The sequence below is a fragment of the Pygocentrus nattereri genome, chromosome 16 (genome assembly GCF_015220715.1).
Source record: "Pygocentrus nattereri isolate fPygNat1 chromosome 16, fPygNat1.pri, whole genome shotgun sequence".
NCBI lineage: Eukaryota > Metazoa > Chordata > Actinopteri > Characiformes > Serrasalmidae > Pygocentrus > Pygocentrus nattereri.
In genome coordinates, this window is record NC_051226.1 from 33,860,913 (window position 1) to 33,884,668 (window position 23,756).

General features: G+C 41.5%; 1 protein-coding gene across 1 annotated transcript; it reads right to left on the bottom strand.

Moving 5' to 3' along the window:
- Positions 1 to 21,162: 21,162 nt before the first annotated feature.
- Positions 21,163 to 23,686, bottom strand: LOC108411237 (interferon-inducible GTPase 5-like). Its single transcript, XM_017682708.1, has 2 exons — positions 23,647 to 23,686; positions 21,163 to 22,541 (listed from the first exon to the last, which is right to left on the bottom strand). Exon 2 carries the CDS (start codon positions 22,407 to 22,409, stop codon positions 21,258 to 21,260), a length of 1,152 nt encoding a protein of 383 aa, XP_017538197.1. The 5' UTR covers positions 22,410 to 22,541; positions 23,647 to 23,686; the 3' UTR covers positions 21,163 to 21,257.
- Between the last annotated feature and the right edge of the window lie 70 nt (positions 23,687 to 23,756).

The window sequence follows — 23,756 nt, forward strand, 5'->3', positions numbered from 1 at the left end:
TTTTCCTTTATCAGTCCATAGCAATTATGTCAAAAAAGCCTGTGATTTATTTATTATTATTTTATTTTTATTTATTTATTTAATTATCTCTTCTTTTTAAGAACACCTGGGAACTAAGTAAACCAACTGCTGTAGTTTTGAATGTGAAATGCCTTCTCATTCTTGTTTGATACAGGATTTCAGCTGCTGTACAGTTCAGGGTCTCCTTTATTTTTCATTTCATAATGCATCATCAGTGGTGACAGGTCTGAACCGCAGGCAAGCCGGTTTAGCACTCGGACTCTTTTAACATGGAACATAAATGCTGAATGTAATAAATCTAATAAATTAGATCCAGAAAAGTAGACCCAGAACTGTTGAGCAGCTAGAATCCTACATCAGACAAGAATAGGACAACATTCCTCTCCCAAAACTCCAGCAATAAGCCGGTTTATCACTCAGACTCTTTTAACATGGAATATAAATGCAGAATGTGGTTTGACATTATCTTGCTGAAATAATCAAGGCCTTCCCTGAAAAAGACGTTGTCTGTGTAACCCACCTCAAAAGGACATTTTCTATACTGCTCTATACTGCTTGAAGTTCATAGCATTCCTGTAGGGGGCAGCGTAGCGCTGTTAAGATCAACCGGTTACGGCGAGTTTTTAGAAGAGAGAAAATAAGGCGGAGCAGGCTGGAGTTGCAGCTTGCAGCTGCTCCTCTTTTACGAACTGAACTGAAGTGTTTGAACTGATTTAAGACATTACAGTCAAGATCTGAGAAGGATTAGTGTTTTTTCCAATTTTTTGGGAGAAGTTGGTGTTCTAATCGAGAATTCCTCATTTTGGTGTGCAACTCCGGCGAGTCATATTTTTCAGTGCTATGCTAGTCACTCTATTAGCCGGTTTCTAACTAAAAAAAATGTAAAATTCAAGGCAGAAGTGTGTAAAAACAGTTTTGAAGAGAGAAAGAGAAAAAAAAAAACAATTGGAGTTGTGATTAAGTTCATTTTGATTATTAAGCAACAGAATATTTTGTATTTGTTTTTCAGTTATGGTTGATGCACGAGGAAAAAAAGCTAACTGCTAGCACCAGTATGTGGGGCTAGTCACACCCATGCTTGTAATTTGATACGTGATGTGCAAATTAGCCTCTAAACGTACCATTTTGACTCTAAGTTGTCATATATCATAGAGCTATAAGGTAATTTGAAGTATTGAAGCTATTTTTACTGTTCATAAGGGAGAAACATGTCTGTTAGGCATTTCACTTGTTTTTTTATATGTGAGAATTGTGGTTATTTTATACCAGTGTTCAGATTTAAATCTGTAAAAGAAAAGTGTGTAATGTGAAGTAGTAACAGTTGTTTGTTTGTTGCATAGATTGTTTTTTTTCTGCCTGTTGAACTGCTCTGGATTGTGAAACCCGTGAGTGCAGATTATTAAGAGAACGGAACGGCGAGCCAGGCCCCGTGTGGACGAGTCGTTCTGCTTTCGTATAGGGAAAAGACAGAGCCGGAGCTACAGATGAGACTTCAACCAGCTATTCGTGCACATTCATAAGCAACACACTTTTTTTTTTTGCAGAATACACACACATTTTGGACTGCAACAAACAAGCTGAATAACTGAGTTCAGGTTGTCCTGGAATTGAACTCTCTTCGTTTTTTTTTTTTAGAACAGTGAGATCTCTTGACTTTCTTTTTTTTTAGAAGGAAAAAAAGAAATACCCAAAGAGCTCCAATTTTGTTTTATTTACTTTTCCTCATTAATATAATTTTTTCCATTTTTTTGTGTTGGGCCCTTTTCAGTGTACATTACTGTGATTTTGATTTGTAAATTTGGTGATTTATCAATACAAATAGTTGTGTTGAAAGGGAAATTTATCATTGTGTTCTCAGTCTTCTTGTCCTCCTTTTTTTTCTGAACCTAGCAAAACCATGGCATACCCTTTTCAGTAAAAAGCAAAAGGGTTACATCTGGATGGCAGCACATGTCGCCAAAACATGTATATATCATTCAGCATTTATGATGCCTTCATAGATTTGCATGTCACCCATGGCATGTGTACTAATGCACCCCTATACCATCACCTCCTCACTTCCCAGATGTTTACAGACTGTTGTTAAAAGAAGGGGAGATGCTACAGAATGGTAGACACTGCCCTGTCCCAACTGTTTTGAGATATATAACTGCACTGCGATGGACTGGCGACCTGTCCAGGTTGTATCCTGCCTTCCGCCCAATGACCGCTGGGATACGCTCCAACCCCTCCTCATCTTTACTTCTGAAAGTCTCAGCCTCTCTGGGATGCTTTTTTATACCCACTCATTTTACTGACCTGTTACCAATCAACCACAAGGTGTTTTTTTTTAATCATTACACAACTTTACCAGCGTTTTGTTGCCCCCGTCCAAACTTTTTTACAATGTGTTGTTGGCATCAAATTCAAAATGGGCAAATAGTTTTCAAAAAAGCAATAAAATTTATGTTTTTACATTTGATGTGTTGTCTTTGAAGCATTTTAAATTAAATATAGGGTTTAAATGTTTTGCACATGGTTGTACTTTTTTAGCATTTGATTTGTTTTTGCTATGTCAAGTTGCCAATCCATGATTTCTGTACTGCCTCCGCTACATTGTAAATAAGGGGTCTTAGAATTCTGTAAAAAAAATCTTTCCTAAGAATTTGTGAAGATTTTATGAGTAGGTTGCCTAATTTACACTTCTCTCTGAAATAAAATTGAGTTTTTGAAAATGATCTGCTTCAAGGTGACAAGTAGGTATTTTCAGTATAACTCTAAGCAACATGTTCCTGGCTAAGTTGAGAGGAACTGTCATACCAGAAATTGCCTGCATAATCAAAATGGACTTCTTGGCATTCTTATAAAAATATAATGGCCCAAGAATACTCTCCTGAGGGACTCCACATGCGGTTTTCTTGGAAGTTAAGAGTGTTTCATTTGAGATCATCTTGTGAGATAAGATTTATCATTTACTGTATAGATCTACCTACTGCCTGATAAGATCATTCAAATACAACAGTGAGGTTTCCATGTAGTGGGATCCTCCGAATTTAATCCATAACCTTAAGATAAGAATAAAATAAGAATTAAAAACTGATTTATCAGAAAAGCATCTGGCAGCTCTTGCAGATAGTCTCGAGAAAGGAAAAAATGACCATATGAAAATCTACAACGAATTGAGATTGCATAAAACACCTGATGCGGAACTACGGCGAAAGGTTGATGCTTGTGAGGCTGTAACCAGTGACATCAAGATATTGTATGAAAGGCTAACCGGCATAAATGGCGAATTTGATGCAGAATATGAAGGACAGCGTTTGCGTGAGCTACATGTTCCTGATTACATTCACTCCATTTATGGCTCAACTGTTTCAGGGTCAAAAATCAGTCAGCAGTCTATGTCTTCCTGTATAGCTGCCAAACGAGCAGATGCAGCTGCAGAATTAGCAGCAAAAGAGGCTGAATACAAGGTGCTACTGGAGGAAAGGAAACAAAAGGAAAAAATAAGAACTTTAGAGGAGCATCACAGAAAGGAACTGGAATGGCAGAAGTCTGAATTAGAACGCTTGCAAGCAGAAAGGGACTTGAAAGCAGCTCATGCCAGACTCGTAGCCTATAACAGAGAAGTAAAACAGGAGATGGACAGAGAATCTGTCCAGTCAGACTCTGAAATACAGAGCTATCTTCATTCTGCTACCCAGTACCCTAATTTAGCTACACCATCCCCACCTATAGATGTGTCTGGCTTAGCACAAGCTGTTCAAGAAAGTATAGCTCTAGTAGATTTCCAGTGCCAGAGCCCAAGGTGTTTAATGGCAATCCTATTGAATTAATTGAATGGAAAGCTTTGTTTATGTCTCTTATTGATAGAAAAGGCATTTCTACAGCTGATAAACTGCATTACCTCAAGAGCTTTGTTACTGGCTCAGCTCACAAATGTCTTGAAGGTACCTTCTATCGAAATGACGAGGAAGCTTACATTGATTCTTGGAACAAGCTCAATCAACGATATGGACAGCCATTCGTCGTTCAAAGAGCCTTCAGAGAGAAGCTGGCCATCTAACTGGCCAAAGATTCAGTCAAGAGATGCTGAAGGATTGAGAAATTTTTCAGATTTTCTAAACGCTTGTCGGCAGGCCATGCCCTATGTAAAATTTCTAACAAAAAAAATCTTTGCCCATAGAAAGTTCAGTGCAACCATGTGAAACCAAATCTACAACTGCTCTGTTGCTCAGTGTCACTAGTGAAGGCCAGTCAGTTAGCACTTCCATGATAGTACCAGTGTGGGTGTCATATGACAAGAATCCATCCAGAGAGAAACTTGTGTATGCCTTGTTAGACACTCAGAGTGACGCAACATTCATTGAGCAAGATGTGAGCAATGAACTTCAGGTGGCTACTTACCCAGTAAAACTAAAACTTACCACAATGATGGGGGAAAATATGATCTTGAGAAGTGAAAGGGCATCTGGTCTCCATGTACGAGGTTACAACTCTGCAGTCCACATCAAACTCCCTCCAGCTTACACTAAAGACTGCATACCTGTGAACCGAGATCACATACCAACACATGAAACAGCCAAACGATGGAGTCATCTCAGAGTGATTGCAGACAAAATCCTCCTCTCCTCAGTTGTGAAGTAGGCCTTTTAATTGGATACAATTGTTCCAAAACTTTAGTGCCCAGGCAGGTCATACCAAGTAAAGATGATGAACCCTATGCTGTGCTCACAGACTTGGGGTGGAGTAGGTTGGGGTAGGCTGTTCAGCACCTCACAATGATGCAGAGGTATCAACTGGTCATTGTCACAGAGTAAGCATAAAGGAGCTTCCTGCGGTAACACCAATGGACGCAGTCAGAATTCTTGAGTCTGATTTCAGAGACATCCAAGGACATGACGAAACCGTCTCTCAAGATGATCTCATTTTCCTTGACAAATTAAAGGAAAGCATAAGGAGAAATGAAGATGGACATTACGAGATGCCTCTACCATTCAAAGAAAGGCCATGCTTACCAAATAACAAACAACTTGCTACAGTTAGGCTCAACCACCTGAAACGAAAATTCATTGCAAATGAAAAATACAAAGATGTCTACATTAACTACATGACAGATATCATTGAAAGGGGGGACGTAGAAGAAATGCATGATGATGGAACATATGGTGAAATGTGGTATATACCTCACCATGGTATTTATCATCCCAAAAAGCCAGAAAAGTTGCGGGTAGTGTTTGATTGTTTTGCAAAGTACAGAGCAACCAGCCTTAACAAACACCTTCTAACAGGCCCTGACATGACGAACGGTCTGACAGGTGTTCTCCTTCGTTTCCGTCAACATCACATTGCTTTGATGTGCAACATAGAGAACAATTTCATGTTCAGGAGAATGATCGCAACTATCTGCGCTTCCTCTGGTGGAAAAACAGAGACTTATGTACACCCCCTCGTGAATTCAGAATGAAAGTGCACCTTTTTGGGGCCGTGTCTTCCCAGGTTGTGCGAACTATGGATTGAAGCAGCTTGCCAAGGAGTATAGCCACACATATCCCCAAGGGTCAAAGTTCATCGCAAGAGATTTCTATGTCGATGACGGGGTTACAAGTATTGAGTCTGCAGAAAAGGCCATCCAGCTAGCAAAGGAGGCACGTGAATTATGTGCAAAGGGTGGGCTTTGTCTGCATAAATTTGTGTCAAACAACAGTGCGGTTCTGCAAAGTATCCCTTCCTCAGAGCATGCCACAGACATTAAAACAAAGAATCTCATAGCTGATAGTTTCACCTTTAAAGTTGTTCCAAAGGACCAGCCAGCAACACGTCGCAACATTTTGGCATCTGTTGCCTCCATTTACGACCCACTAGGTCTTATAGCACCATATCTCCTCAAAGGAAAGAGAATTTTACAGGAAATGTGCCACCAGGGTACTGGTTGGGATGACCAACTGCCAGCGACGTTGAAGCCACGGTGGGAGAAATGGCTAAATGATCTTGTGGAATTGAAAAGGATATGTATAGCTCGATGCTACTTACCTAATGACTTTGGAAAAGTGATTAAAAAAGAACTGCACCACTTCTCGGATGCTAGCACCTGCGGGTGTGGCCAATGCTCCTATCTGAGACAGAAGAATGATAAAGGACAAGTTCATTGTGTTCTCGTCATGGCACAGGCTCGTGTTTCTCCAATGAGGGTTACTACAATACCCAGGCTTGAACTAACACCAGCAGTGGTCTCAGTCTCAGTGAGCAGTTTGCTTAGAGAAGAGCTGGGTTACTCTGAAGTGGAAGAGTACTTGTGGACAGACTCTAAAGTAGTCTTGGGGTACATAAATAATGATGCATAATAATGACACGCAAAATCCGTCACAGTACAGGTCCCAAGCAGTGGTTTTATGCCTCAACAGATGAAAATCCAGCTGACAACGCCTCGAGAGGGAGAACAGTAGATGAGTTGCTTTCATCAAATTGGTTCACTGGTCCCAGGTTTCTGTGGGAAAGGGAAATAGAAACCCCATCGGAGGTGGTTCAAGATCTGTCAGTCGGAGACCCAGAAGTAAGAAAGGCACAAACACTGTAGACAAAGACCTCAGAACAATCAGGCCTGATAGACAGACTGTCTACGTTTTCATCCTGGTCTCGGGCTATCCAAGCTGTAGCACGTCTCTTACGACACATCAAGGGAGACAAATCAAATGCCCTCTCAACAGTAAGTGAGAGAGAGAAGGCTGAGTGACTTATCATCAGAGAGTTACAAAGTCAAGCATACCAAGAAGAGATAAAGATATAGAGCAAAGGTGGTCAGCTACCAAGCCACAACAAATTGCACCATTTTGATGCGTTTCTGGACACAGATGGTGAGCTCAAGGTGGGAGGAAAACTCAGTCACTCTTTATTCCCTAACTCATTCAAGCACCCCACAGTCATTCTCAAGGGACATCACATTGCTAATCTGATCATTGCTCATTACCATGCAATGGTAAAACATCAGGGTAAAGGCTTTACCATCAACGAAATCAGGTCCAATGGCTATTGGATATCTGGAATAAGCAGAGCAGTTTCAACTTACATTCATAATTGTGTGATTTGTCGAATGCTCCGAAGGTCTGTTGAAGGACAGAGAATGAATGATCTACCAAAAGAACGGACAGAACCCACACCACCATTCACATATTGTGGGATGGACTGTTTTGGTCCATTTGTGATGAAACAAGGCAGAAAACAACATAAAAGGTATGGCTTGCTCTTTACCTGTTTCTGCTCACAAGCTATTCTTATCGAGATGTTAGAAGACATGTCCACTGATGCATTCATAAATGGCTTGCGATGTTTTATTGCTTTAAGAGGAGCAGTTCGAGAAATTAAGTGTGATCAAGGCACTAACTTTGTAGGTGCCAAGAATGAATTGAACACTGCACTGCAAGAGCTTAACATGGATAGACTCACCATGTTTCTTACAGAAAAACAGTGTGAGTTCATAATGAATGCACCCCACTCCAGCCATGCAGGAGGTGTATGGGAACACCAAATAAGGACTGTAAGAAGCGTTCTAAATGCTACTCTACTGCTGTCCTCAGGTAGGCTCAACGACGCATCACTGCGTACCTTCCTTTACGAAGCCATGGCTGTAGTGAACAGTCGTCTGCTCACTGTTGACAACCTAAACAACCCCAGCACTCTGATGCCACTCACTCCAAATCACTTGATAACTATGAAATCCACCACAGCCTTGCCTCCTCCAGGCAAATTTGAAAGGGAGGATCTGTATGGACGAAAGATGTGGCGTCAAGTGCAACATCTCACTGAACAGTTCTGGAGTAGATGAAAAAGAGAGTATCTCCACAACATCTCAACAAGGCAGTGCTGGCATAGCACCAAAAGGCACTTGCAGATTGGTGATATTGTAACGGACATGGAGGAAACATTGCCAAGAAGTCAGTGGAGACTTGGAAGAGTCTCAGAGACTGTTACTGACAATGATGGAGTGGTCCGAAGAGCCAAAATTCTCCTTGGAGAGAAGAGACTAAACAAAAAGAGTGAATGCACGAGCAAACGGTCTCTGGTAGAACGTCCGGTTCAGAAGTTAGTCATTTTGCTAGAGAATGTGTAAGGATATTGCACTGTGTTATAGTTTATCTTATATGTCTAAAATAGGGATTATTATTTTTTATTACGAGGTATAAATTATTTGTGTTGTGTATATATACACCTTTGATTAACACTAATAATTTGGTGGGAGTGTAAATAACCCCCAAAAGGTGTACTAAAGATATGTTTCATTTATTAATAGTTTTATGATTGAGAGCATAAATTGTTTCTCTTACATATATATTTGATAAAGGGGGACTTTTATTTTGAAGGCGATATTAGGCGCCACATTACGGCGCAAGCTAAAGTGATTGCTCAGGGTTTAAGCTCCCGTTGTTTGTTGAGGCTCTTACGTTGGTTTATTTTCTTTATTATTGTTTGCTGATTCCTGTTTGTGAGCAATAAATCCAGTGATAAACCACTAGTCAAGACCAAAGCCGTCATTCAAAAAATGGGAATGCTACATGTGAAGTCCCCTTGAAGCAAGAAACTCAAATTCATTTCATTAGCTTTAAATTCCACAATATCTCTTACCAGGCCTCAGACTGCTCTTTTTTCGCTATAAAACCATCAGTAACACTCTACATCTGAATGGCTGTTTAGAGGAAAACGTGAATGATCAATAAAATCTGTCTCAAATGCATATTTATCTTAAAAATGAAAAATGTACACTCTGAGATGTGCTATGTTATGACTATGTTAGTGAAATTCAGACACAAATATGAGTTAGCAGTGCTAGGTTTGCAGAATAGAGCTTAAAGGGAACACTGTTTATCTCCTCTTTGAAGAGACTGGGGCAAAAATAAGGGCTAAAGAGAGTTAGTTAGAGTAAGGGAAGACTTAAACAACACAATATAACTCCAAGTAAATCAAACTTCTGTGAAATCAAACTGTCCACTTAGGAAGCAACACTGATTGACAATCAATATCACATGCTGTTGTGCAAATGTAATAGGCAACAGGTGGAAATTATTGGCAATTAACAAGACACACTCAATAAAGGAGTGGTTCTGCAGGTGGGACCACAGACCACTTCTCAGTACCTTTCTGCTTTCTGGCTGATGTTTTGGTCACTTTTGAATGTTGGTGGTGCTTTCACACTCGTGGTAGCAGGAGACGGACTCTACAACCCACACAAGTGGCTCAGGTAGTGCAGCTCATCCAGGATGGCACATCAATGCGAGCTGTGGCAAGAAGGTTTGCTGTGTCTGTCAGCGTAGTGTCCAGAGGCTGGAGGCACTACCAGGAGACAGGCCAGTACACCAGGAGACGTGGAGGAGGCCGTAGGAGGGCAACAACCCAGCAGCAGGACCGCTACCTCTGCCTTTGTGCAAGGAGGAACAGGAGGAGCACTGCCAGAGCCCTGCAAAATGACCTCCAGCAGGCCACAAATGTGCATGTGTCTGCACAAACGGTTAGAAACCGACTCCATGAGGATGGTATGAGGGCCCAGACGTCCACAGATGGGGGTTGTGCTCACAGCCCAACACCGTGCAGGAAGCTTGGCATTTGCCAGAGAACACCAGGATTGGCAAATACGCCACTGGCGCCCTGTGCTCTTCACAGATGAAAGCAGGTTCACACTGAGCACATGTGACAGACGTGACAGAGTCTGGAGATGCCGTGGAGAGCGATCTGCTGCCTGCAACATCCTTCAGCATGACCGGTTTGGCAGTGGGTCAGTAATGGTGTGGGGTGGCATTTCTTTGGAGGGCCGCACAGCCCTTCATGTGCTCGCCAGAGGTAGCCTGACTGCCATTAGGTACCGAGATGAGATCCTCAGACCCCTTGTCCAGGAGTTGGCGGATGCTTTAGTCCAAGTCTGGGAGGAGATCCCTCAGGAGACTATCCGCCACCTCATCACCTCATCAGGAGCATGCCCAGGCGTTGTAGGGAGGTCATACAGGCACGTGGAGGCCACACACAATACTGAGCCTCATTTTGACTTGTTTTAAGGACATTACATCAAAGTTGGATCAGCCTGTCGTGTGTTTTTCCACTTTAATTTTGTGTGTGACTCCAAATCCAGGCCTCCGTTGGTTAATAAATTTGATTTCCATTGATGATTTTTGTGTGATTTTGTTGTCAGCACATTCAACTTTGTACAGAACAAAATATTCAATGAGAATATTTAATTCATTCAGATCTAGGATGTGTTATTTGAGTGTTCCCTATTATTTTGTGTCCCCTTATTTTTTTGAGCAGTGTACATTATATGGTCAAAGGTATTGGGACACCTCTTGTAATTACTGAATTCAGGTGTTTCAGCCACACCCAATGCTAACAGGTGGATAAAACTAAGCAGATAGCCTTGCAGTCTCCATAGGCAAACACTGGCAGTGGAATGAGTCGCACTGATGAGCCTAGTGACTTTAAACATGTCACCATCATAGGATGTTGCCTCTGCCTCTAGTCAGTCTGTGAAATTTCTGTCCTGCTTAATCTGCCCCTGTCAACCGTAAGTGCTATGACTGCAAAATGTCTAAAATGAACAGGAGCTCAGCCACAAAACTGTTAAACAACTCAACCTCACAGAGTGAGGCCACTGAGTGCTGAAGCACCCAGAGCCTATCCTCTGTTAAATTACTCCCTAAAGACTTTCAATCTGCCTCAACACCAGCTAAAGAAGTGCATATTAGGATCTTCACAAAATGGGTTTCCAATGGTCAAGCAGCTACATGCAAACCTAAGATCAAAATGCACAATGCCAAGTGCTGGGTGGAGTGGTGTAGAGCACACCAACACTGAACTCTGGAGGAGTGGAAACGAGTTCTGTAGAGTGATCTGACAGTCTGATGGACGAGTCTGGGTTTGGTGAATGCCAGGAGAGCATTGACTGCACTGTGCCAGCTGAAAAGTTTGATGAAGGAGGGACAATGCTATGGGGTTTGTTTTTCAGGGGTTGGCTCAGACCCGTAGTTCTAGCTTTTACTGCCACTATTTTGATTTATACATGTTTATTTTGAAAATCGACAGGGAGGAACCAATCTTTATTCGTTAGTTTCCGTCCGGTCAATTAAGAAGCTCGGAGGTGCAAAGTGATGTAACTTGTTGTACCCATGTGCTAAGTTAAGAAGTCTCAATATATGAACATTAAGTTCTCATTTCTCTTCTCAAGCTCAGGTCAGCCAGCGAGGTATGTTTATGTTAACCTTTCATCATTTTTGTGTATTTATTTTCCTGCTTTGTACCTGGTCGTAATTCGTGCGTTATGTTATGTTCATTCTTAGTTCGACGGTGGCACATTTGCAAAGCAAACACATTTGCAAAGTGAACACATTTGCAAGGCAACACAGTTGTAAAGGTGATATCATGGATGTATCAAGGATATAAATAAACATCCACAACAAGCCACAATAAACATCATTTGAGACATCTGTAAAAAAGAACTCTTTATTGACTACAAGAGAAGAGGAGTGATACTAGCTTCTTCCAGTTTGGCGAAGAACTTTTTCTCTTACAGCAGGACTGAGCCCCAGTGCTCAAAGCAAGGTCCAGGCTTGGCTGGGTCAGAATGTGATGGGCCTGCACAGAGCCCTGGCCTCAACCCCATAAAACACCTTTGGGATAAACTAGAATGGAGATTGTGAGCCAGGTCATCTTATCCAAATTCAGTGTCTGAGCTCAAATATGCTCTTCTGAATGAATGGACAAAAATTCCTACAGACACACTCCAAAATCCTGTAGAAACCTTCCCAGAAGAGCGAAAGCTGTTAGCTGCAAAGGGGGATCAACTCTATATTAATGCCTTTGGATTTAGAATGAGAACATAAAAGCTCCTGTGTTCCACTCGTTTTGTCCATATAGTGTATGTTAGTTTCTCTGAGGTACGGCTGTCTCTTATTACAGATTTACCTCAGTATGGAAAGGAATGAGCTATCTAGGTGGTTTTAACATCGATGTAGATTAGCTAAACTTTAATGCTCAGTAGAAATGCCTGCCACAAAGGTTCAAAATGGTTAGACTTTATAAGTAGTTTGTTATTGTGATCACATTTTGACAGCCTTGATAGTGGCATGCAGCCAGTACCTCTTTTTGACTAACTAGCTGTAAAACTAAAGTGTACTGCATTGGGCTTATCTATAAAACTTTTGCATGTGAAAATTCAAATTTAAATAGTTAATTTTAAATTGACATGAAAATATGAAGTTATACGCAAATTAAACAAATGGGCTCCAAATTGACACAGCTTGTTTTAAGGGCACCGTCAAGGTTGAAATTGTCCAAGTTTGTGGTGACAACGTAGGGTTTAATGCAATCCATGGCTACACACAGATCTTCTCTGCAAAAAGATTGTGCCACCGGTGCTTTGCCAGCAGGAAACCCTGCAGGTGCAGACAGTCATTGCTAAGAAATAACCTCATAAGGGTTTGAAGTGAAGCCTGTTATCAGTTTCCTTACTGAGCAAAAGCTAAGAAACAAGTTTTGATTATGGGTGTGGTAACAATCATATTAAGCCATTCTCCATGCATGACATTCTGGAGGGGGTTGGAGGGTATGAAGTCAAGCCTGTTCTCTGTTTCCTCACTGAGCAAAAGCTAAGAAACAAGTTTTAATTATGGGTTTAGTGACAGTCATAAGTCATTCTCTATTAAAGCACATGAACTCAAAAACCCAGATGGAGCTCTCAGACAGATAGCATAATTGACATGGTGTCTGTTAAGACTGCCCTTTATGATAGGTGGCCTTATCCCAGAGGGTAACCAATTGGGGTTTGCTTCTTTTGTCACTGATTTGCATAGAATAAGTTTTTTCATTAATGGTAGAAGCAGCGATTTTCTTAGGTAACCTCACCCAAAAGCCCCACATGCCTCTTTCTGGAGCGTTACCCTGATCTGAACCTATAGCCAAAAGACCATTTTGTGCTCCTTTATCCTGGTGCAATCCAGAAGTTAGGCCCTGTGGTTCAGTTGTGGGCTATGCGCTTCATGGCTAAGCATGGCTTTTTTTAAAGACTGAGCCAGGTTACTTTGTACTTCTGGAAAACGTGTAAAACTTGTTTTGTTTGATTTGTTTTAAGTATTGTTTGTTTTTCCATGATCATTTTCATCATGTCTGTCCCTCCTGTTATCTGTGTTGACTCCCTGACCCTGGACTGTTTAGAGCACGACTCTGGATTTGCCCATAATAAATCTTGCTTTTCTCCGCATATGTGTCTGCCACCTCATTGCTCCTCGTTACATTCTTGTGATGGTGACATTTCAGTCTGCTGTGATAGAGAGCACTGTGGCTTTTGAGTCCTTTGTTAAACTGATTGTGAAGGAAGACTGATTGAGGGAGGGGGAAGCCTGGGTGGAGAGCTTGGTATGACTTTATGCCAGTGGAATATGGAGGAGCTGGATGGTTTAGCATTTGCATATCTGAGGCATAAGTAGAGAAAATTAGAGGTTTAAAAGAGGTCTATTTACACTGGCCCTTTGTATGGTGGAGTAAGTAGTTTTACTCTTAAGGTTATAAGATGAGAAGAAAATAGAGCAGATGAATTTGATTCAGTTTGACAGTTTGACATCCAGGTCTGAACCCTGATGAGCAAGCCAAGGGCAACAGTGGCAAGGAAAAACTCTCTCTGAGGAAGAAACATTGAGAAGAACCAGGACTCGACAAGGGAACCCATCCACCTCTGGTTGTTATCGGATTGTGAAGACTGTGTTAAACATGGCAAGCAAAGGGGCTGGGGAGAGCAAAGCAAATTATATTCTCCTGAAGTGAACATGAAGCAGGAATGGCTGTTGGAAGGTAGTTGGTTCATATAAGAATTGATGTGTGTGATGACCGAGGAAGATGGATGATGCTCTGCAGGCTACTGCAGGAGGTCCTGTGGCATGGATAACATCTGGAACAGCATGGTTGTTTAGTTTTGACATTGGATGACAATCACTTTTTTGGAATTTAAGGCCTCAAAAGACCAGTGATGGTGAAAGGACATGGTTCCCAGGGACAGAGAACAGAATGAGATGAGGTTGTGAAGGCAAAAGTAAGAGGGGAGTCCAATCAGCAGTAGCCAAGGAACAGCTGAACAAATGAATAGGAGAGCAGCAGGTTACAATGAGCATCTTCATAAACAAACCTGTATTAGTCCAGTCAAAGAGAAAAATAGGACCGAGTTGAGATGGAGCTGATCCGAGATTAAGCTGGCCTGAGGTGGAGCCGAGTTAAGACAATGAGGAGTTGCAGAGCTGATTACGTTGGATTAGAACCGAGATGGAGTTGATTTGAGATGGAGCAGATCTAAGATAAGATGGGTCTGACATGGAGCCGAGCTGAATCAGAAAAGAACTGTAAAGCTGAGGCGCATCAGAGCTGATCTGAGATGGAGCTAAACTGAGATGAAGCTGAGTGGAGTCAGAAATGACTTGCGGAGCTATTTGTACCAATATGATCCAATATGGAGAAAAAGTTAGTCAAAAATGTGCTCCAGACCTGAAGACTGTAGGAGCCAATCTGAGATGGAGCTGGGTTCAAATGGAGCTCAGATTTAATGGATGGAAGCCTGAGGTACAGGGATAAAAAGAGTGTGGGGAAAATGCAGAATGTATGAATTGTTTACTTAGAAAGCCCAGTAAAAAGAGCATTTACTACATAAAATACATTTTTTGAATGTACTGTTATTTATAACATTATAGTAATTAATTAGTGACTCCAAACACTGGTGTATATTAAAAGACATTGTAAGTGATTTGTACTAAAAACTCTTATACAGGGATATGTAGCTAAAGCACCTGCTTTGTTTTTGACCACCACCCACCCTCAACCCCTGGCCTGGCATTGTAACTAATGGCGAATGTAGTAAGTATGTAATACAGTATAAGATTAAGCAAAAACTGTAAATTGTAACCAATAGGCATCTTGGTCAACACTGCTAGTACAAAGCAAGATATTTTTTTTGTTAGTTAGGTTAGTAGCTTTTGCCCTACGCTATTAAGGATGGCATGCCCACTCCAGGTAAGGGGAAAGGACTTGCCCCAGGTGGAGGAGTTTAAGTATCTCGGGGTCTTGTTCACGAGTGATGGGAAGAGGGATCGTGCGATCGCAGTAATGCAGTCACTATACTAGACTGTAGTGGTGAAGAGGGAGCTGAGCCATAAGGCAAAGCTCTCTGTTTACCGGTTTCTTCTACGTCCCGACCCTCACCTATGGTCATGAGCTGTGGGTAATGACAGAAAGAATGAGATTGCGAATACAAGCAGCGGAAATCAGCTTTCTTCGCAGGGTGGCAGGCTACACACTATTTGATAGGGTGAGGAGCTCGGCCATCCGGGAGGAGCTCAGAGTAGAGCCGCTACTCCTCCGCATTGAGAGGATCCAGCTGAGGTGGTTCGGGTATCTGATTTGGTTGCCCCCTGGACACCTCCCGGTGGGGGTGTACCAGGCACAGCCTACCGGGATAAGGCCCCGGGGTCGGTTGGGATTACATCTCCAAGTTGGCCTGGGAGCGGCTTGGGGTCCCTGGGAATGAGCTGGAAGAAGTTGCAGGGGACAGGGTCATCTGGGATTCTCTACTCTCCCAACTGCTACTGCGTCCCTATCTGGATTAAGCGGTCAACGACGATGATGTTTGTGACAAGAAAAGTAATTATTGTATATATAATAAATATATATCATATTCATGTGTATGTACATCTACACACTCTAAGGGTTGATACACTCCTTGTTTTCTTCTGCTGTACCTATATTTAAGTACCAGTAGGAACTTAGGTAAGTATAATATATTTACTGGTTCATACGGGGATGTTATACCATAACTTCAAGCAAATTTCATGGTAGTTGACAGAACACTACATATAAAAGTTAAACAGCTCAGAACTGACGAGGAGAAAAACTTGACAAGCCTTGGCATAGAGAACCAGCAGAAACAGACTATGCATATATTACTACCTGGTCTAGGGTCAAAGCGTAATAGAGAAAAAGACTGGGCTCTCTCTCCAGATGAGCTGCCAGACCAGACACCATGGAAGTCAGACAATGGCTGGTTTATTTTCTTCAAAGGCCCAAACAAGTTGGGGTGATGTCTTCAGGGACAATCATTTGCCAAAATAACAAACAAAACAACTAATGATTTCAAAACTCACTAAACTAAAAACAAACAAAAAACATGGCTGGCCAAACTCCCTATCTTAATCAGGTAACCAAAACAGCATGGCACCCATCCCCTACTTTCCCAAAGTGTAATCTAACGGTCACAATTTGAACAATAGCAGCAAAGTGAAGCAGACAGAAGTAAAGTGTGCTGGGCTGGTCTGGTGTTCTTCAGGTCAAGTCAGAGGGGAGAAAGTGACCTCTTATACCTTAGTGCACCCCCATATGGCCAATTACAGATCTGCACATCAGAAAAAACAAAAACAAAAGGGAATACAGAATGGCCACAGAAAGATACAGAAAAGTAATTACGACTGGGGGTCATAACACCAACACCCTTATGAATAACTAAAGTCTACTGCTTGGATGTCCACTGCTGGTGATACATGAATCCACTGCATAAGGTCGTCTTTGACACTTTGAGCCACAAAAACCTTGTATCCAGGAAATCAGGTGTGCCTGGTTTGGATTCTGTGGCTTGATGGATCTTGTCCATCATGTCCCATTTCACAGGGGTGATGATAAATGAGGCAGGTACCTGGGTGTGCACCTTAACTGTAAACTGGAGTGGTCAGACACAGCTGCACTTTACAGGAAGGGACAGAGCAGACTCTACCTGCTCAGGAGACTGAGGTCATTTGGAGTGCAGGGGCCACTCCTGAGGACCTTTTTCGACACAGTGGTGGCATCAGCCATCCTCTATGGAGTGGTCTGCTGGGGCGGCAGCATCTCCACTGCAGACAGGAAGAAACTGGACAAACTGATCAGGAGGGCTGGCTCGGTCCTAGGGAACTCCTCTAGACCCAGTGCAGGCGGTGGGAGAAAGGAAGATGCTGAACAAGCTAGCATCCATGCTGGAGAACGACTCCCACCCCATGCGTGAGACTCTGGCAGCACTGGGCAGTTCCTTCAGTGACCGACTCCTTCACCCCAAGGTCCTTCCACCCCACCCGCAGGTCCTTCCTTCCTGCTGCTGTGAGACTGTACAACCAGCACTGCTCCCAGTAGACCACATACAATATAAACTTACATTCAGAATGCGAACATTTTTCATTGTGCAATATGCAAAGTGCAATACGGATTCCTATGCAACTCTTATTTTATTATTATCCTTATTTTCCTGTAAATAGTCGAGATTTAGCTTTAATTTTTATTATTCATAATGTTGATAAGGTTTATACTGTTTCCCGTTTCTATTACTGAGTGCCTTACTCCTGTTACTCTGCTGCTGCTGTAATACTGTGAATTTCCCCGCTGTGGGACTAATAAAGGATTATCTTATCTTATCTTAGGTAAAATGGGCTCAGCAGGTTTATTAACAGTTTCAGCTTCATACTGTCATGAACGCGCATTACCTTTAGCATTCTTGGAGCCTGGTTGCTCCAAGTATGTTGTATGAGTATGTTGCTGTTAAATTAAACCAGGTAAAAAACATCCATCATGCTTGAATCATGTACACACGGTTAAGCTCTCTAATGTAATTTAGATTCTTGTGAATATATGTAACATTAGCCTACAATGTTAATGGTAGGAGCTTGTCTATCAGTCAAAAGGCTGAAAAATTCAGGTGGTATCTGCAACAAATACACATACATAGTAGCTAGGTAAACATTAATTTTCATCTTAACCTTAGCATACCTCTATCCACTGCACTTCCTGGATTTGACAAAGACTTGAAATACCCTGAGAACTCAGCAACTCTAGACCTATCCTCTGCCTGTAACTCCTCTCATTCTCAGAAACAGACTGGCAGAGACCGGTGGCACAGGTTTTCTTCTGTCTATACAATAGCACATGACTATTATCATTCTCTTATCAGTTTCCTCTTTTAAACATCATGCTGTTAGTGTATATTTCCATGCTACACTTCAAATAATTGTCATTTGTAACCCTCCTTCTTCTCTGGTCAACTCCACAGTTTATTTAGACATTCTTCTGCGTCTTGTTCCCAAAACAACTCCACCAACTCCATTCATTCTCCTCTGTGACTTCAATGTTCCTCCAGACAAGCTGTTATTCTGCCTCTTACTACAGTTATCATCCTTTAACCCCCGTCTCCTTTGGCGCATGGAGGCAACTTTCTGGGCCTGATCTTCAGTAGACCAGTCCCAGCACTGGATATCGCAGTAAGCCCCCTTTACTGCTCTGATCATCCTTGGCTTTCACACTCTCCCACTGTGCTCTTCCTGCCCACATCATCCTTTACTGTTTTTCCTGCATCCCTTCCTCGTCTCCTGCTTTAACTATCCTAACTAGCCCTCCACACCCTGACTCATTTTGTTTTCTTCTTCTAGATACAGCTACAGATATGTTCCTTTCTTCACTTTCATCTACAATTAACCTTCTCTGTCATCTCTTCAAGAGATCAGCAACCTTCCCCACTTGCCCCTGGGGCCAACTGGGGAGAACATAGAATGGCTGAGAAAAGATGGAGAAAATATCATCTTGATTTAAATATTCACTCCTACCAATCTCTACTTTCAAATTCTCACTTGAAGTGACTACTGTAAAATCATCTTTCTACCAAGGTAAACTATAGTTGGTGTGCTACAGCTATTCACATCCATCAATCCAACCACCTGTGCACTGGATCCCATCCCATCCACACTGCTCCAGGCAATCTTCATGGATCTGCTGCTTCCATCGTAAACAGCTCCTTGTCATCAAGCCATGCACCACTGGCTGCAAGACTGCCAGGATGGTTTCCACATAGCTTGGATGTCATCAGTGACCAATTGATATTACTTTCCTTTTCCCTCTTAACAAATCTTTAATGTCAGTCTATGATCACTCATCTGTCTGTCTTACCCAGAATCAGCACCAGGACCTCAGCCAGTCTAGCCACAAAATGGCACACTTAACCGAACTTGGCCTCATGGCAGTGACCTAGAAGCTTCAAACAGTAAGATCAGCCAAACTGGTCACTTTTATTTCTTCTTGACCTCTCTGCAGTCTTCAACACAGTCAACCACAAAATCCTCCTGATCCACTTTTTCCAACCTTGGAATTGCTGTCTCTACATGGAAGTGGGTTGAGTCCTAGCTGAAGGGATGCTTGCATCAAGTAACATGGAGAGGGTCCACATCTGGCTCTACACTGCTGTCCCACAAGGCTCACTGTTGGATCCTCTTCACTTTTCACTCATTCTTTTGGTGATGTAATCCTGTATTGGCTAATACTGCTATGCCAATGAAACCCAACTAATTCTTTCCTTCCCATCATCTGATATTTAGGTTCTAAAAAGCAGTCCCATCCTGGCATGCTTGACTTGCATCTCTTCATGAATGCCAGCTCACCATCTGAAGCTCAGATGGAGGTGCTATTTATTCCTGGAATTACAGGTCCTGGCCATGATCTTGCCAGAATTACTTGCTCGTTCCTTCTGAAGATGCAAGAAACCTTGATGTGATTCTGGATCACCAGTTATTGTTCTCAACTCAAACTGTGAACCTGACTTAGTCATACAGGTTTCTCCTTTACAATATCAGGAGGATTTAATTCTTTCTGTATTGGGAGGCCACCCAGGTGCTTGTTCAGGCTCTCATCATCTAAACTTTTGATTTACTCCATGCTTGTCTTATGTGGGCTATCAGGTTCTAGTAAGTGATCTGTAATGCAACATTCACTCCCCTGCTCCAAGGCTCTTCTCTGTTCTGAGACCCAGGTAGTGGAACAAATGTTCAATGCCTTTCTGAACAGCAGACTCCCTGTTCATCTTTGTAAAACACTTTAGTGAGCTGTAATCTAAGTACTTATTGAAATGCATTGTATTGCACTTATGCTACATTTAATTCTGTATCTTTTCTTCTAGGTGTTAGCACTAACGTTTGTTTCTACATCTAGGATACATCATCTCACAGGATCATATAGTGCAAACTAAGGAGAATCAATTGCCAGTAAGGGTATAGTCTTCATTAAATAGTCCCACCATTTCAGTTGCAGTTCCAGACCCCCATGGCATATTGTTGTAACATTGGGGATGATGAGGAGGCGGATGCACTTGCTGAGATAAGCGAGATTTATTTAGGGCAAATCTAGGTTTAGGGTCAAGATGGTCCAGGGTCAATGAGCCAACACAGAAAAAAGGAGGGACAGACAAGACAAAATAAACACAGAGTAGAAACATACAACGGAGGCCGGAATAAACGAAACACCACAGGATCTAACAATACAAACAATACACACAAAGACCAAACAGCACAATCCAAACAATACAAAGACCAGCAAACTCACAGGGGAAAACACAGGGCTTAAATGCAGGGAAACAATGAGAGTTAACAATACACAGGTGGAAAACACAGGTGAGAACAATCAAGGGTGGAGTCAAGAAACAAGGGGGCAGGGGAGGGAAGAACTCACTGAAAACAAAAGCACTTGCACTAGAAGGTAAACAAAAGCACATGGATAGGACTAGGAGGAGCCAATCATGACAATTGTCAGCAGCTTTTACCCTAACTGGGGATCAACACTTGTCCAGAAGCACATGGTCTATGAAGTTTCCAGCAGACAATTTGATGATTATCATTCCACTTGAAAACAACAACACAATTACTCCATAAATTTAGTTTTGAATGGAATTTTATTCAAATCCACCAGCATGACACTGTTCACATTTATTCAAAAACAAAAAATCCTCATATTCCTGGTATCCCAAAAAATACTGGTATTCCAAATATGTTCCCAATCACAACATTTAACATGTTTAAGCAATCTGATTTAAAAAACAAAAAAGCAATATGTTTCTAGCAACACAAAAAAAGAAAAATCAACTGATAAAATGTCCTGATTGTGCATTCAAGCTAAATAGAAAATAAAAAACATTTCTACAAAAGCATTTCTATTTCATAACAAAAATATTGTTAGCTTTAATAGACAAAATAAAAACAAAATAAATCATGATTTTTTATGCATATAAAAGTCATTTTTAATAAAGCAGATATTCAGAACAACGTGTAGGAATACATTTCTTTAGAATGTGCAGTAATCATGTGATATATTTAATAAGTATGATTTCATTATTATCTTATTATATTTTAGCTTGATTCATAATCTATCATCCCTCATTTCCTGCTTTTGTTCTGATCAGTTCACTCTCCTCACTCTAACCCTGCCTCTCTCAGCATTGTTCTAGCTGAATCTGCCAGATCTTTTAATCCTCTTTTCAGGAGAGTGAACGTAAGTGTGAAAGATATCACTCCTGCTGCAGCATTTCCTACACCAGGGACCAACTTGCACAGATTTTTCACAAGTGCACTTCCAGCTAATGCAGACAGCTGCAGCCTCACTGCTGATTTTGATGCCAGTCCTAGTACAAGTGGTGATGTAATCAGAGATTTCAGGTGTGGTTTATTCACTCGCTTTGAGAGTTTGTCAAGGGATTTATCATCAAGGCCAAAGGAGTAGTAGCACCTTGTGAAGAAAGACAGTAAAATACTAGTGTCACATGCAAAGGACAGACCAGGAACTGGAGCTGCAGCAACCCCACCAGAGAGTAGAGCTACAGCCCAGACTGCTTTCTTAAACATTCTCACTTTTTCTTCCAGTAAAGCCAGAGAGCTGACTGGCACAGACTGCAGCAGAGCCTGGCGTTTAAGTTCTGGAAGCTCTGTCATCAATGTAGCCACAAGCTTGCCAAAGTCAAATTTAGAAAGATTCATGGAGGAGATGAGAAACACTTTAGGATTTTCAATTCCCTTCAAGTTCTCCTCACAGTTTCTTCTGATTTTTGAGAGTGTTTCTTCTTCATTGAATTGTTCTCTTTGTGCTTCATCTCGAATGTCATTGTCTATCTTTGATCTAACAAAATAAAACAGCTTTTTCCTTTTTTGAATCTTTTTGGCCAGCTTTATGTCATTTTCTCTGAATCTCTCTGATGAGATGATAATGAAGAAATCATACCTGTCAAACTGCACTTGTTTAAGATAGTTCTTTGCCTTAAAATTTGGACTTCCAATTCCTGGCAGGTCCCAGAATTCGACATTTTCCATTGAAGGATGTTTGTATGATGTTGGTTCAGTAGTGGTTTCAGTAACTCCAGTTTCAGCTGCATCATTATCACCATCATCCAGACCTCTGATTACATTGATAAAAGTGGACTTTCCTGCTCCTGTTTCACCAGTTACAGCTACGCTAAGTGAGACATGAACCAATTCGTCAACTTGCTTTTCAGCTCTTCTAGTTGCTCCCTCTAAAGTGGATTCTCCAGATGCCTGTATTACTTCGTTTATTTCAGGATTTTGACTGGCCATGGTCAAGATGTAGACAAAAACTTAGTTTTTTTTTTTTAAAAAGTTGTTTGAAACAAAATCAGTGTAACTGGGCTCCAGTCGGGGCCTTAAGCTTTAACAGCAGTTTTCTCTCACCTCCCTTGGAAATGGGTTCTATGAAAACAAAAACAAAACAAATACAGAGGGTGAGCAGAATTGTTTTGCAAGAGCATCCTTTAGCTACCGAAGGCTTAGCCTTGATGATGACTAACCGTGTTGTCCATTTTCAGACAGTTGTTGCCTCTGGTTCCATTTTTACTTGCACCATGTGTTTCTGCATTCGAGCAATAGTGATAGTTACTTATAAACAATCATCGGATAACAGTACAATATTTCTTCCCTTTTTTTACTGAAAGGGTTTGTAGTCAGTGTTTTCTACCCGATATTTAGCACTAGACAGGACCATGTTACAGCTGTGTCACAGCATTTTACTAGTGTTACATCACATGTTTTCCATGGATATCAGTTCTGGACTGCAGGCAGGCCAGTTTAGCACCTGCTGTCTTTGATTACACAGCCATGCTGGTGTAACATATGCAGAATATTTCTTGGTGTGTCATGTCAAAATAAACATGGATGTCCCTGGAAAAAAAACAGCATCTAAAATGTAGCATGTTTTACTAAAAAATGTGTTTAGTGTTAATGCAGCTTTCACAGATGTAGTGAAGGTGGACATGGAGATGGTTGGTGTAAAAGTAGAGGAGGCAGTGGATAGGGCAAGATGGAGGCAGATGATCCGCTGTGGCGACCCCTAAAGGGAGCAGCCGAAAGAGGAAGAAGAAGAAGAAGAAGAAGAAGAAGAAGAAGAAGAAGAAGAAGACAGATATGCAGGCTACTTGCTAATACCACTGCCCCCAACACACACACACACACACACACACACACACACACACCATGACTGACCCTGAATTTTAAATTTTACCTTGGTAACAATCTGGATGGTGCTTTTCTTCTTTGGTCCAGAGACTATAATGTTCATTTTTTCAATTTTTTTCTTGAGCGCTAATTTCATATTCTTGCATGATTACACCACCTTTTTAAAAAATGTTTTCTGAACACTTAACAAGACTTAAAATCTTAAACTGCCCCTGTCTCAACCTTTTTGAAATATGTTTAAATCAGCAATTTCAGTGTGAGTATATATTTATGAAAAAAAGAAACATAAAATGTTAGATATCTTGTCTTTGCATTGCTTTCATTTTTCACTCTTGTTACTGACCTCACGTTCAAAGCTGGTGAAAGCTGTCCTCTAGACACTCCGTCGAGGCAAATGCTGAAGCCAGTGAACCTTGTGATGGGAGGATATTCAAACAATGCATGATTTTTTTT